Raw genomic sequence first — 16126 nt, forward strand, 5'->3', positions numbered from 1 at the left:
TTCCAGAGCTCTCAGCTTGCCTGGCACTGGAGCAGCTTCCAGGGAGATGCAGGCAAGCTCTTTGAGATGATGTTTAGGATTGGATTAGTTACCTGTTTTCTGAAAACAGCTCTGATAAACCTGGTTGTGCCTCAGTGCAGAGGACTGGACCAGAAGGTCTTCTATGATCTCTTCCAGCCATGCCTGGATAACTCCTCAGCTCAGCAGATTGCCTTCAGCTCCCCCAGCACTGCACAGCCCCTCCCAGACAGGTCTAAGAAAGCAAATGGCAAAAACCCCAAGCAAATGCCAGAGGAAGAGCTGCAGCTTTCAGCATTTACAACAGATGAACTACTAAGGCCCTGCTCAAAGAAGACAAAGGATTAGGAGAGCAACTGGAGAAGAGGTGAGTGCTGAGAGGACCTGAGACCAGGCCATAGCAACAAATAAAAGAAAAGAGCTGGTAGCTTTGTCAGCAGCAGACATCCCCAAATCTCCAAGACTCTGAGGGCTTCAGCAGCACCATATCACCGTACTTTAAAGGATAACCCTGGAATCAGATTACATTCAGATACCTTATTTTGCCTAATGCAGCAATTCTTGTTCTGGACAGGGCTTGAATTTTTAAGTTACCAGCACAATTTGCAGGAAGCTGGGCATAATGTCAGCACATGGATTCCCTCCCAATGACTACAATCAATTCTTTGTTCCTTGTTCACTTTCTGCAGTGCTGAACAATTTTCTTAGAGATTAATAGCACCTAAACTAAAAAGAAAATAATAGATTTTGTGGACCAAGTTGTAAACTGCAGAGCACTCAATACTCAAAATATCTATAAAGACAATATTTGGCCATAAACATAGAACTCCTCCTATAGCAGCTATTAATAAGGGATCAAAAATAACTCGTGCAATATGCTCTGAAGTTTAAACCTTGGCTCTTCTGGCATACAGGCTGGCACAGTCCTGAAGTCTCTCATCAAGAGACAGACATATTTACCACTTATCTTTTTCAGCGTGAGGGAATGCTTGTTCAGAATAACTCAAGTGATATCAATTTAAAAGACAAACCATTTAGGGCTGCGAAGGTCAAATTCTGTTTGTCAGTTCTCCAAGAAAGGAAAGAAAAGCAAGTGCAAACTGTGAAGATGAAATCCACCCTTTGCAAGAATACCTAAAACTGTTCAGTCAGACACAGCCATTCAGGCTGCTGCAAACCAGGAACAGAAAGGTCCTTGGATGGAAAGGAGCTCTGAGGAGCTCCAGGGGACTATTGCTGCCTTTCAGCATTTCCCCAGATTAGACTGAGAGAAGGTGAGGGACAGAGAGTCTGGGAAAGAAATGGCAGTGGGTAGGGAAGTAGGGAGACAAGGAGACTGGAGACAAGCTCCATAGCTCCAGGGCAGTCCAAAACCCCTGGAGCACTCTGGTCCCAGAAGCATCCAGGCTGCTGGGGAGCTGCACATGCACCAGGGGATGCCAGAGCAGCCAGCACATGGTGAAAGTGCCCAGGAAGAGCAGACAGGAGTCAGATCCCACCCAGGACCAAAGGAACACGAAACAACAAGTAGTCACACACTGCTCTTTCCCTCACTGGTTCCCTCTCATCCCAGCCAGAGGCTATTCAGCTTGGTCCAAGGGAAGGATTTTGGCTCTCCCCCCACAGCCCTGCTTGCTGAGATGATGGTCTATAAACCATGGGACTTGCTGAGTCCTGCCTACCAGCCAGGCCTCCTCACCTGCTGGCAGGAGCAGTGCTTTGCATCAAGGTTTGGCTCCCAAGGTTACTTCTGAAACCCCAGCTCCTCTGCAGAGCACATCCCTTGCTGGGCACACAGGACAAGCAGCCCTGTCCAACTTCCTGAGCTCCTGTGGGTGCTCACACAAAGCTGGACCCTCAGACATGCTACTTGCAAGGACACAAGTTCTTGTAGCTGATCCACAGCAACCAAGCAGCCATCACCCATGGCTACAGCTGCTCATCCCCCAGGAGCCCAACCTGCCCTACTGCCTCCTGCACCCCTTTCCCATACTCAAGAGGGCTCTGAACAGCAGTTAATATTTGAAGTGCAGAGATTAAATTGGTAGCTGGACTGAAAACAAAAAGGGCTCTGCTAAATTGGACCCCAAGCTAAAAAGGACAGTTCAGCTTCCTTAGCAGCATCTTCTACAGTGCCAGCCATTCTGCACAGCCTTTTTGTGGAAGACAATTGCTAAGCCCATTAATAAAATTAAGGCAGCCAAGAAAGATAAGAGAATACCCCTAGCCTTAAGAGCCACTGTAGTGCAAGATGGTTAAGAAGCATTTTCCAAAGTGGAGGTAAGAAAAAGAAATCCACAATCATCATCTCCCTTGGGCAGGACTGCTTCTCATTGCATGTCTACACCTGAATTCAAGAGGTCACGACATGCCTTAAAACTGAGCTGCTGCTGACAGACAAGCAATTTGGAACCCTTGGTTAAGTCATCCTGCAAGTTTGCACCAAAATGTAAGGAAGGTATTGCAGGTATGAGATGATAGCAATTGCTCACTAACCACATTCCTGCAAGACTGAACTCTGAAGAAGCTGAGAGACAAGTCAACCAGAAAGCACCCCTCCTGCTTCCCTCCTGGCAGGGACCTCACCTTACAACTTAAATATTTTAGAAGAGGGGAAAAAAAAATAATCAAGGAAATCAGGAAAGTGCTCTAGAAATGTTTAGTTTGGTGCACACAGGAGTGCCTGAAAATCACTGCAAAGAGCTAGAGGCAGGTGAGGCTGAAGTTTCACCCAGTGCACACAAGCAGAGAACACTGCAGCTGAGGAGCCTGGTATGATGGGATGGGCAAGTTCTGGAAGGAAAAGCAGTCAGGTCCAGGTCCCAGGATCACTTTTGGGACCAGGAAGGGTGCAGAAATACCTAAGGAGAGAGCTAGGTGATGTCACTGCAAAGTCATTGTCACCTTTCAAAGGTCATGGTGACAAAGGGAGGTTCCTGATGACATCTGAACATCACACATCATGTAAGAAGGATCCAAGGAACTACAGGTCTGTCTGTCCTACCTTAGTCCCTGGAAAAGCTATGTAGTAAATCTTCCTGAAAGCTACTTCCAGCTGCATGCAGGAGGTGGTGGTGACTGGGAACAGCCAGCATGGATGTACCAGTGGCAAATCTTGTCTAACTTGATTGCCCTCCACAATGAAGAGCTGGCAGGTGATGGGAGAGGGTGTGTGGTACACACCTGTGACACCATCTCTAAAGGTACCTGTAATAGGCAGATTGGTGAGATCAGGACTACAGAGGCAGACAACAGGGTGATGGAAAACAGTCCAGAACATCAGGCTCAAGAATCACAGAGAGAATCAACAGAATTGGGTGATCAGCTCAAAAGGTGATCAGACATGTGTAATCCATCCAGCAGCTGATGACCCATGGCCTCCCCCAGGGGTGATAGCAGGGCCAAGACAATTCAATGTCTTTATTAACAAATTAACACCAATTATGGGACAGAGAGCACTTTGAAGAAGTTTGCAGATGGTACCAAACTGGCTGGCAGGGCTGGGGCAGGAGATCCTCCTCAGAGGGACTGACACAGGCTGGAGAAGTGGCCTGACAGAGCTCTGGTGAAGGTCAACCAAGGCAAATGGAAAGTCCTACCCTGGGACAGACAAACTGGAACACCACAGACTGGGGCACCTGGGTGTAAAGCAGCTCTGCAGAAGACCTGCCAAGCTCTCAAGGTGGCAGAGCAGGCAGATGAGAGGCAGTCCAGATAACTGCTTCTATGGACTATCAATATAAGTGTCTGGAAGGGACTCAGACACAACATCGACTTTCTGCTTCTCAGAAGTCTTTGAAACGAATATTGAACACAACTTCTACCTTTCAAAGCTTGTGCACAGTACACAGAATCCCCAAAATGCTAACAAGACCGATGGGAATATCAGCACACACTAAGTTTTGCTGGCTGGAGCATGGTGTTATTCAGTCAGCTTCCTTCAAACACAGCAAAGGAGCAAGAAGTGAGGCAAGAACTGACAGCCAGCACCAAGTGATGGAATAAGCTCTGAAGGTTTAACCTAGATGCTGCCTCCTTTGGAAGCAAGACAGCAGCACTTTATAACCATCCTTAGAGAGCACTCCTTCAACTCTGTATTTATAATTCTGCTTGGAACACCTGCTTAAAAAAACTACCTCTTGCATAAAAAGAAGAAAAAAGAAAAAAAAAGGAACACGTGGTAATAGGCTGGATGGCAGCATTTTGTGTGTGCCATCAAGTTGTTTTGAATAATCATTTTTGGTAACTGAAATGGTTACATTAACACAACATGTAGATCATACCAAACCTATCAGCATCACTTGGGATGTTCACCAGAAGACTCAAGCAAAGGCATGTGGTCTGCTAGCACAGGAACTTCTGCATGTATGATCACTTTAAAAAAAAAAAAATTAAAATCAGACACTTGGGAAGTCTGAAGTGTTTGTGTGATGGTCACAGGTGCAGTTAAACTCCAACCTGGGGTCAGGACATGCACCTCTTCCCCAACAGGTGTAGGTTGTGCCATTGCAACCAGTTTGCTCACAGTTGGTTGTTACCCACAAAACCACCAAACCTGTCTACACCAGAGAGCACATCCTCTCACTTACAGAAACCAGAGAGCAAATGGGGTAGAAAAAAACCTTTAGAATATCTCATCCTCCAAATCCACAACGGTATTTAAGGTAAATCTTCTGATTATTTCTGTTGACAGAGGCAGGGTCTCTGTTAATGATGCAGCTGAGAGCAGTGCCCTGGCTGCACAACACAATTAAAAGCAGCCCCATCCCTCCCAGCCAGGGTCAGGGTTCACCTGCCCCAGAACCCTTCCCTGGCAGAACCCCCATTCACACGTCTCACACGCAGGATCGAGCTGTCACTCAGGATCAGTCCATAATTAATAGTTGTTTTGGGTGAGGCTGGCAATTCATACGAGTTCAAATGCTGGAAGAGGGAGAGAAACCCTGCTTCATGCTTTGACTTCAGAATGAACCCTCGCAGTGCCTCAGGAGGCAGCAGTTCAAGCACAAAACCCAAGAGGGTTGACTCGGTGCAGCTCCCTGTGCGGGCCCTACCACCTTCAGGCTGCTTTACATCCCTTTGGGTTGTGGTATTGTATTTACAAGTCCAAACTAAACAGATGTAAGCCAGGTTAGGCCACGGGAGCCCACACACAAAGTTGCACCAGCTCACTGTACCACTGCTCCTCTCACCTCTCCCACAGCAGCAGTGGTGTTTGGACAAGGGCTGGTACCACACGTTGCTGCTATTGCATGGTTTCAGAAGTAAGAAAGCATCAAGCTCTGTAACAAAATCACATTTACTGCCCAAGACAGTGAGGAATGACAAATTATAAATAGGAGGTGGCTTCAGACAGATTCCAGAAATGGATGGTGAGCAATCACTGTGGCAAATCAATGCCCCGGCTCAGAGTATCAGAGAAGGGCCAGGTTTAGTTTTACCTCGAAAAGGCAGTGACACATAAAAGGCTAATGGCAGGTGGTCATTCTGCATTCTGGACATTTCACAAAGATTTATGAGTGGGGCTGAATGCTGGAAAAGCAATGCTGAAACTGCTTGTGTCCCTCTGCAAGGTCAGCTTATTGTATTATGGAAACACTTCTAGTGAGACTCATGTGAGTTAAGACTGCTTTGTTTTTTTCAGCTTCAGAAAACAAGCCACTAAGAAAATATATCATTAAAAAAATTCACACCATTTATCTCTAGAGTGAAGTTTCATTTCTTTTCAGATGAGCAAAGACTGTATTTAAACTGAGAGATTAAAGCTTGAAGAAGACTGATTTTTCAAAAATTTGCTTAACTTGAAAATATTTAACAAAAGTGTACATACACGTATTTTCTAAAATACTGGTAATTTGTAAGTGCTGAACATCATCATTATTATGAACTAACACTGTCATGAGAACTTGTGTAGGTGTCTGAATCAAGAGTTTTGATGTTCATGGTTGTCAGCAGGTTGAGGAGGAAAGAGAGGCCAACTCTTGGGATCTGGCTGTCAGCAGTGGGGATACCATTCTCACTAGCTTGGGAACCTAGGAAAACAAATTTCATCTGAAAAACATGTTTTAGGAATCAGGCATTTGAGAATGGTCCTGTTCCACATCACTCAAGGAGGTCTGTTCCACCACAGTAAGAGATGCTCCCCACTCTGGAGTGAAGGGAGGAAATAAAATCAGTCACCTCCAGGCTGGAGCTCCATCCCAGTCACACTCTGAAAAGCTCCAGCAGCTCGGGCAGGTCACGTCACCCTCCATTTTCAAGAAGCTGACAGCAGCTTGAAAACGTTTCCCTGCTCAGGCCTGCATGGCCTACACTCACCATGAAGCTGTTCTGAAACCCGGTCATGCTGAAGTGACCCCATAAAAATAGGCACCTAAATCCCCACCAAATCGTTCCCTCAAAATTCTTACAACCTGAAACGTTGCTGCTGAGGCAGACTGAGCACCTCCTCCTCTGAGCTGCACCTTTCATCCCTCTGCAGATCAGTTTGCTGCAGCCCAATAAAGGAGATTGCAGGGACAGCTGTTGCACCTCCCTTCAGAAGGACAGCTGAAAATAAACTGCAGGCTCAGTTCCCAGGATTTATCCTGGGCACCTTCACCGTGCTGGGGCCATACCATTGCCACCAGGTCAAACAGTTCACTTGTTGGACAGCTTGCAAGTGCAGGGAGGGGGCTGCCAGCTCTTGAAAGGGTCTGGCTATCTTGTTCATTTCTTTTTTTATCTGAACCCCAAGCACAAACATCATTTTTTAAAAAAAGCAGAGCAGACAATTCAGAGTGTTCAGTGCTCCCCCTGCCTCTTTTTTTATTCAAAAGTTAGAAAGAAAAAAATATTGCAATTTATACAACCACTTACATAATGTTCCCTTTTCCCAAGCTTCTTTGAAAGATTACTCTAGCATGCACAGTCTGACAGGCTAACATACCCTCAGCTGAGAGCTAGCATACCAACCCAAAAGTCTCCTATCTTAATATTAGTTATTATCTCAGCATATTACAACAGAGAGCACTTAGGATGTCTCACTAGCCCCCCAGCACCTCATCTGAATTCTGTCTCCAACCCTGTTTGTAACTGAAACAGCTCCTGGCCCCCAACACCTCCTGTTAAAATAAGCAGGAGGCATTATAAATTGTATGCTGCTGATGGCAGTTTTGTCTAGGTTACAGCTGAGAGTTGTGCACATAAAGGTTGCCTTTAGTGTTTCAGCAGGTTTCAGCCATGCCAACAGGAACCAGGAGACACAGCTCTGGAACAGCGACCATTCCAGGCACTGCATTCACTGCTCATTCCTGCATTTTTTGCTGAGCCAGCCTCCAATCTTATCAAACAATGTTGATTCAGACAAGTATGCAGCATTAGAGGCTTGTCTCCATCTCTAGTGCAGGCTCAAGAATTTTATTTGCAAAAGTCAGAAAGCTTTCAGCATGTATTGAGTAAGTACAACAAGCTTCCCCTACAATACCTTCACTTCCACGTGGGGCCAGAGCTCTGGGCTGCTGGGGAACTTTTCCATAAAGAGCACTAAGGAGCCAGGGTGATCACTTCTAGCTGCTGCCATAAAGGAAGTTGTAGCTGAAAATCCTCTAAGTTCCCTTGCTCACTGTTTATGGGGAGCAACAGAGCTTGACAGCCCAGTGCTAGATAGGATAAACAGAGACTGAGGAAGGAAACAATGAAGATTGCATTTCCCATCACAAATATCCATCTGCTTACTGAAAGAGTAAGTTTCCTCCCAGCATCCAGCAGCTGAGTGACTGCTGGGGTTGGCTTCACTTCCCAGAGCCCAGTTAACCAGTTGAGAAATTGCCCCTAACCCAAACAAAGTTCCTGCAGTGGCTGCAAGGAGCAGCAGCTCTCTGAGGCTCTCACTCAGTTCAAGGTTAATTTGTTTAGACTGGAGTTAATTCTGCCCACTTAGGAGACTGTTTTGAAATAGAGATGTAAGGGACAGACAATTGACCTAAGCCCACAGGGACAAAACATCAAGTCAAAAAATTGACTGAGTAAGCTAAAGCATGAAAATAAAAGCGTTAGGTTGGTAAAACAGCACTTCAGATTTTTATTAGCTTTATCTAGTAAATTCCTGCTGCACTGAAAGCAGCTCCCAAGCCTTCTCACTTCATTTGGAGTACATACTATTGTACTCCCATTTATAAGTGAAACCCAAAAAAAGGTATTTCACCTGCCCTAGAGATAAGCTTTATTTTTGACAGTGTCATATTTCAGTTTGATGAGCAGCATTAAATACAGTACAAACAGCTTGCAACTTTTATTTTCAGTGGCAGAGGAATACCTTCAGAAAGAAACTTCTCCTGCAGTAGAAAAGGTATGACCCTCCCTCGACAGCCTTCTCTTCCTAGGATGAATATATTTTTAGGCACTGCAGGCATCCAACCTTAAAAAATACACCCTGATTTATGACACTATCATCACTGGTTAAAAGATAAAGATAAACTACCTTCAAGTACAGCTGTGATCTCCCAAACACATGCATATGGAGCACCTGAACACTTCATTCAAGACTTTTTCATGCCCCTGTGTGTTGTGTTATACCCCACACCTCAAGGCTGAAGCCAACTTTTACCTTTTGGTAGCTCAGGCACTCCTGTTGCCATGTGAGCACTCTGCATGGGTAATGGCTCTTGGATCGAGCCCAGTTACCCTGTAAAACAACCCCAGGCTGCTTCAGTCCCAGCCTTTTGCTTCATGCTCCTTGCAGTGATGTCCCAGCTAGAAACACCACCAATCCCCACAGGAATCCTCTCTTCCTTCCCCTCAGTCTCCCTGATTTTGTTCCAGGGTTAGCACCTCGATGTTTCCTCCAAGTCTCCAGCCTGCTGTGGTTTGGGAGTGGGGTCTGGAATGTGTTCCCCCAGCTCTGTTTTTAGACTCTCTGAAAATTCTGCTGCCTTCTGCTCTGCTAGGACTGCACACAGTGCTTGGAAGTGAGTAAAGAGCCAATCTGCTGAGCAGCAACCAACCTTAGTGTGACATGGATGCTGCTTTATAAAGCTCTGAAGAGCTGCTAGACCTCGCCTGCAGTTTTACAGTTCCAGCTCCAAGGCAGGAATAACTGAAACTGGGACTGCCAGAGGGGTACAGCCCCTGCTATCTCACCCAAAAGCACTACAGAAAGTACCTGACTTTTCATGAAACAGCTTCTGAATCACCACAGGTGCCCAGCAAGTCTAAAAAAAACCAAGTGCCAAGGTACTTTAAGAGTACTGTAAATGACAGGAACTCAGGAGCTATTTCATGAGCAATTTGCTTCTCTGTGGAACAGGCAAAAGAGAAACATCGGGTAAAGCATCAAAGGGCAGACAAAGGATAAACAATTTTTTCTGTTGTCATAATTTGCAAACTGGTCTTTAAAGACAAACAAGCATTGCCTGTTACATTTGGAGATGCCTTCCTAACTAGTAGCATCAGAAATTTTTTTCCCTTAGAGCTCAATTTTCATAAAATTTCACCCTTCAGCTTCATCTGTTGCTCAGGAGGGCGAGAAAGCATTTCATGCCACTTCCCTCCATCTGCAAGCACTAAAGTTCAACTGCTTTGAACAAACCAATAGTTTGTTCACATAATTATTGAGGCTGGAAAAGACCCGAGATCATCCAGTCCAGCCTATGACCTATGAATGTCTGACCTCCTGTGAGCAGTTCCCTTGATGATGTTCACTCACAATTAATATTCCCCTTTCCATTCTCCATTAGACACCAAATCATTCCCAAATCATTCCCCAAAATACACAATATTCAATGAATTAAGTTAATCACTGATAATACAGGATTGATGTTCATGCAGAAGCAGTTACCAGGCACTGAGGTAAAGACACATGTGTGACTAAAGCCCCAGTCCAGATAAGGCACTGGCCTGGGGGGCAGTTTATGCTGTGCCTGATGTCTCCAAAGAGGGGGATGATAAAAGCTGCAGGCCCAGAAACACCACTGTAATTGAAAAGGTTATTTTCAAAATACAGTTTCATGGCTATAAATAGCAAAGAGAGCTTCTCACCCAGCAAGCACACAATGGCTCTAAGTCATGGTGGCCCAGATACCAGGAAAAGTGTAATTTTACCTTTGTTGAATGCTACACAACTTTTGGGGCCACCGTGTGCTTCAAATGAGCAAACCCAATTGGTAAGACTGGTGTTAGGTTTTGTAGCAGCAGAAGCTGGCTCTGACAAATAATTAAGTCAATTGACTTTGTTAACCCTTCCATTACCTAAAAAGAGATTTGCTTGTACATAGAAAGTCTCACTCCAGTTCTTTAACCAAGCCTTCTCCTCAACCAAGCAAACTCTTTGCAATGTGGAGCATTTCCGTCCTCACTACACAGCTGTCTGGTTTTACAGGTATTAAATGAGAGCAGACTGTCCCTACCACCTGCCCTGTATCTCATAATATTATGTTTCTAACACTAGGAGAAGTCAGTAAAAAACTCTTACCATGTACTAAATACATTTCTTTTGTCAACCAGCAATCTGGGAACCCACAACCAAACCAGCTGAGACTTCAGCCACAGTCAGTAACATTCCCCATGTCACATGAAAACAAACCTGTTTTGGATAGATTCAGTGAAAAGGAACTCAAAACAACCTCTTCAACCAAGATGATGACAAACATTTTCATCTGATGCAGATTTATAGACTTAAAATTCACATGTACAACAAGACCTCTAACAAATCAGTGTTTGTTCCATTTGGGTGTGGGAGAACATCTCAGCACTGTGGTGTTGGCTGGGATAGGCAGATGAGACAATGTAACATCACTGGGACACTGGAACTAAAATTTTATTAAATTTGGAAGCCTCCCTTCCTGTAAAGTTTCTAAAGAAAACCATCACCATCAGACTTGCTTGTGCAGACAGCATCTGCTCCACTCCTCACTCATCTAAAAGCCCTCCCAAGCATCCAAGCCCTGGGTGTTCTGTTCAATATGTTACCTGATCCCTGGCTCCTGAGACACATTTCTTTACATACACAGAATTATTATTTGCAGCCTCCTTGTCAATATATGGCTTCCCAGAGATGGAAGAAGTTTGACCTTGCAGAGATAATTGCCCATTGTCTGATGAGTTTAATGCACTTCATGATGCACTTTTGGCCAAGTGTCACGTTATGTGCATCAGCAAGATACCCAGATAATTCCAAGGAGATCATAATCAATCCTGGCTGGAAATCCCTCATGAAGCCATCCCAAGTCTACCATACTTCTGCCTGCCTTAGATTCGGCCTTCTTGCTTGTAAAAATGCTTTCAATAACCAGACTCTTAGAAGTGTTTATACAATTACATATTATTAATTATCTAAATTTGTTGACCTTGTGGAGATTAATTAGATTTATTTACCAGAAACAATCAAACAAAACAAACAGAAAAAAAAAAAAAAAAACCACCAAAAAACCACAGAGCCATTATGGAATTCACTGCTTTGCCAGCTCAAGTCTTACACAGCCTGATGATCCATAAGCTCCTATGCTCTTTACCTCACGACTTATTTTTGGAACTCCAGTACAAAATGAACAAATATCCCTGCTCCTTGTTCACTGAGAGCCACGAGCAAGCTTGTGAACCAAGCTTTTAAAGATTCTAAATCCTTCAGTGCAGTAGTATCAGCCCAGCAAAGAAGAAAATTTAATCAGCTCAATTACTGTCCTGCTATGTGTGCTATTAAAGCATTATTCTTTACAAACACATTATTTCCAGATATTGTTCTTGGACTGTGCTTCTTTTCCCAGTCCTGTCATTACACTTAGTTTAATCTACAAGATCTTAAACTAAGAAAATTCTCTTCCTGAGGCTGGCCTGGATTCAAATGGGATTCATTTCACTGACCAGATGCAGCAGCCTGGGACACTGATTTCACATGCCCTGCTAAATTCTGAATCAGTCTTGGATGGCAACAGGTTTTCCAATATGAAGGGGAAGCAATTTCACATGCTCCCTTACATTCCTCTTTTACACAGTGACAGCAGCAGCTACAGATGAAACACAGCACATGTTCTAGGCAGGAAAAGCTTCACCCCTCCGAAGGTAACTTCTGCAACCAGTTCTGTTTGTGCTCTTCAGCACGTTTGGAGGAATATTAGTGGAATATAGTCATTTATCTGAGCTGCGGGCAGCCTCTGGTCTCTACAAAGGTTTGTTTGGGGAGTTTCAAGGCGACTTTGATATAACACAAACCCAGAAACCAACGAGACACTTCTGACCTTGCAAAAACCGCACTGCCCACGGGACGTTTTCCAAGTCCTGATGCTGTTTCGGCAGACCCCAAGCACAAAAGCAGAATTTTTCCAAAATTAATAAATTAGCCACTTAGCCAGGCTCGGGGCTCTGCCAGCCCCATGCTTTATTTTGCTAATTAAACTACTTAATAACCCTGTGAGAACACGGCACATCAAGCTGCTCGACTGGAATATGCCACCACGCTCCCTTCCGAACTAGGTCTCCTCTTCAGACACACGCTAAATATTCAGGAGAAGGCTCAGATCAAAGCTTTCTGTCACGGCTTTGTTTATAAACACTCCGCTGCCGGCGCTGCAGGTACCGCTCTGCCCGCCCCCCGCCAGCAGCGCCTCAGACCCCGGGTCTCCCCCTCTTCTCCGGGGCTGAGGCGGGGGCAGTGCGAGCCCCCAGCCCGCGTCCCCTGCCCGGCTGCCCCGGGAGGTTGCGGGGAAGCCTCGCTCGGCCGCGGACGAAGGGAAGGGGCCGCCGGGCCGCCCCCTCCCCGGGCCCGGTTCCCCTTCTCCCCGAACCCGGGCTGCCGGTACCTGGTGCAGGGCTGTCAGCCCGTCCACGTTGGTGGTGTTGATACGGGCGCCGCGGCCCAGCAGTCGCTTCACCTCCTCGGTGTCCCCGCTGGAGCAGGCGGCCAGGAAGACGGCGCCCTCCTCGAAGCGAACGCGGGACCCCCCGGCGCCGCCGTGCCTGCTGCGGCCGCCCCCCGCCGCCACCGGCTCCTGCTCCGTCAGGGAGCCCTTCCAGCGCCGCAGCTGCTCGGCCCGCCGCAGCCGCGCCGACTCGGCCCGCTTCCCGCCCAGGTGCTCCGGCTCCGACATCGCCGCCGCCGCACTGAGGCGCAGGGAACGCCGCGCCTCAGCCGGGAGCGGGGCGCAGCGCCCCCGCCGCCATCTTCGCTACGCCCCCGCCGCCGCCGCGCCCGAGCCGCCCGCGCCCCGCTGCATCCCGGGACATGTAGTTCCCGCGCGCCGCGCCGCACCTGCCCGCGGGGCGGACACAGCTCCCGGCAGCCCCCGCGCGCCGCCGCACCTGGGACCCACCCGGGACTACAACTCCCGGCAGCCCCCGCGCTGCCGCCATGACTGTGTGCTCCCGGCTGCCTCAAGTCCCCATTTCCTTCTTTTCAGACTCTCTGAATTTCCATAACTGTTCTGTTACAAGAGTTTATTTATAAAATAAAATAACCTCCTAGAATGCCTTAGATTTGTTCTTCTCAGTCACATCTGCCAGCAGCATTTTGGCCTGAAGTTAAAAAAATACAAATTTCCTCGGTCTCTTTCTGGGCACTGCAAAATATTCTTAACACCCCCAGCCATGGGAGCTGAGGTAGATCCATGCAGGGGTTGAACAGTTGGTGAACTCCACTCTCCTTGAAGGTTTTGATTTCCCTGACATTATCCTGGGGATACTAAAGGTTTTGTTTCAAACTCTAACTGGCAGTTTTGATGCTTTGATTGGTTCTGGTCACTCTTTTTGGCACCTCTGGTCCCAGTCTGTTGCCCGATGGCTGGAGCAGCTCTGGGGCCAGAGGGAAAGAGTTGGGGGTGTTCAGCCTGGAGAAGAGAAGGTTCTGGGGAGACCTTAGAGCACCTTCCAGTGCCTGAAGGGGCTCCAGGAAAGCTGGGGAGGGACTTGGGACAAGGGCCTGGAGGGATGGGATGAGGAGAACAGTTTGACACTGAAAGAAGGGGGATTGAGATATTGGAAAGAAATTGTTTGGTGTGAGGGTGCTGAGCCCCAGGCTGCCCCCAGAAGCTGTGGCTGCCCCATCCCTGCTGGTGCTGAAGGGGCTTGGAGCACCCTGGGCTGGGGGAGGGGTCCCTGCCCATGGCACTGTGTGAGCTTTAGTGCCTTCCAACCCAAACCAGTCTGGGTGTCAATGATGCTGTTTGAGGAGGGCAATGGAGCTGGGGAACGGTCTGGAGTACAGGTCTGACCAGGAGAAGCTGAGGGAGCTGGGGCTGTTCAGCCTGGATGCTGTGGTTTAGACCCAGCTGGTACCACCCAGGCCTCTGCTTGTTCACCTCTCCCACCCCTCCATCCCCCCATAGGGCAGAGAGGAGAAAATCCACCTTAAAGTTTGTTAATTGAGACAAGGATGGGGTGCTTGCATTCCCCAGTTATGCTAACAGGTAAAAAACAGGTTCAACTTGGGAAGGAAAAAAAATAGAACTATTTTAATCTACAAGGGAAAGAGAAAACATGGCCAGACCTTAATACCTTCTTCCCCCCTTTTCTCTGGGCCCAGATCACTTCACTGCTGCCTCCCCCCAGGGATCAGGGACAGGCAGGGGGGGTCAGGGTCAGTTCCCCACAGTTTCTGCCTCTTTCCTCCTCAGGGGGTGCTGAGGAACACGGGGGAGTGGTGGCCATGGCAGTGCTGGGGGGATGGTTTGATGTGATGGCTTAAAGGACTTTTCCAGCCCCAAACCATTCTGTGTGTGGCTCTCCAGTGTGACCATTCCCCACCCCAGGCTGTGTTTCATCTCTTTCTGGAAATCCAACTGGAGCAGGTAAAATTCCCAGTTACAGCCTGCACCCTGAGCTGGCTGGGGAACCTGGGAGCCCTGCGGGAGGCTCCCGGTTTCCCATCCCGTCCCGCTCCTCCCGGTGTGACACTAGATGGCGTGGGGACCCACGGCACAGCTTCCAGCCCGGAGCCGACACCGGAGTCCTTGGGAAATTCTGGTCTCCTGCATCCCCTGGGGCTGCTGGATGCTGTTGAGATGGATGGGGAGGCTGCAGCGAGCAAAATGGTGAAATTAGGAAAATCAGAAAGAGCAAAAGGGAAAGGACAGCCAAAGCCAGACATCCACTGAGAGTGGTCCAGGACGTGCTGGGGAGGGGACAGGACTGGACCACACTCAGTGTCTGTGGATGGGTTATGTGCCTCACATCCCCAGTCTCCTCCTCCAACCCCATCCAGAGCAAGCTTCCTTTCTGAAGCTGACAGCCAGAATTGTTTTGGTTGGAAAACACCTTAAAGATCATCAAGTCCAACCACCAATGTAGCTCTGCTGAGTCAAGTGTTAAACCATATCCCTCTGCACCACATCTCCACAGCTTTTAAATCCCTCCAGCAATGGTGATTTAACCACCCCTGCCCTGGGCAGCCTGGGCCAGGCCCTGACAACCCTTTCCAGGCAGAAATTGTTCCCCAGCTCCAACCTAAACCTCCCCTGGCACCACTTGAGTTGTGCCAAAAGTTCCTCTTGTCCCATCCCTTGTTCCTTGGGAGCAGAGCCCGACCCCCCCTGGCTCCAACCTCCTCTCAGGGGGTTGCAGAGAGCCAGAAGGTCTCCCCTCAGCCTCCTCTGCTCCAGGATCAGCACCCCCAGGGCCCTCAGCTGCTCCTGGGCAGAGCTGAGCTCCAGACCCTTCCCCAGCTCCATTGCCCTTCTCTGGACACACTCCAGCCCCTCAATGTCCTTCTAGCCATGAGAGGCCCAAAACTCAACACAGGACTCGAAGTGCACTCCACCTCCCCTGAAGAAAAGAAATAGATGTACATGAGCCTGAAAACTTTTCAGCCCCTGCCTCACACTGTTGGGAACCCAGTGAAAGGGGCAGCTCTGTCTGAGGCTGCTGGAAGTATCTGCAGCATCATCACCCTGTGTTACACACATCCTCTGAGTCATCTGGCAGAGGTTTCCCAACCTCCAGGGAAAAGGCTGCTCATCCCTGGATGCTGTGGTGATGTCAGCTCTGGGCTATGACTTTAATTCTCTATATGGCCTCAGGGAACCCTTTGGAAGGTCTGAGGCCAACATGACCAACTGCACTGGGTGGTACCAAGGTGCCTCTTCACAGTGTCCCAATCTGCATCGTGGCTACTGGCAGCACCCCACGCAGTAATGTGGCTGAA

The 16126-nt window shown here is 47.9% G+C and overlaps 1 protein-coding gene across 7 annotated transcripts in view; it reads right to left on the minus strand.

The window, feature by feature from the left end:
- The window catches only part of PPP1R12B (protein phosphatase 1 regulatory subunit 12B), a 100442-nt gene extending 87247 nt beyond the window's left edge, over positions 1-13195 (minus strand). For all 7 annotated transcript variants that reach the window (XM_071768683.1, XM_071768681.1, XM_071768680.1 and 4 more), the window contains exon 1: positions 12792-13195. In XM_071768683.1, coding sequence (XP_071624784.1) covers positions 12792-13079 — 288 coding nt within the window. In that variant the 5' untranslated portion in view covers positions 13080-13195. The remainder of the gene's footprint in view (positions 1-12791) is intronic.
- Between the last annotated feature and the right edge of the window lie 2931 nt (positions 13196-16126).

This window comes from Heliangelus exortis, chromosome 25 (genome assembly GCF_036169615.1).
Source record: "Heliangelus exortis chromosome 25, bHelExo1.hap1, whole genome shotgun sequence".
Lineage (NCBI taxonomy): Eukaryota > Metazoa > Chordata > Aves > Apodiformes > Trochilidae > Heliangelus > Heliangelus exortis.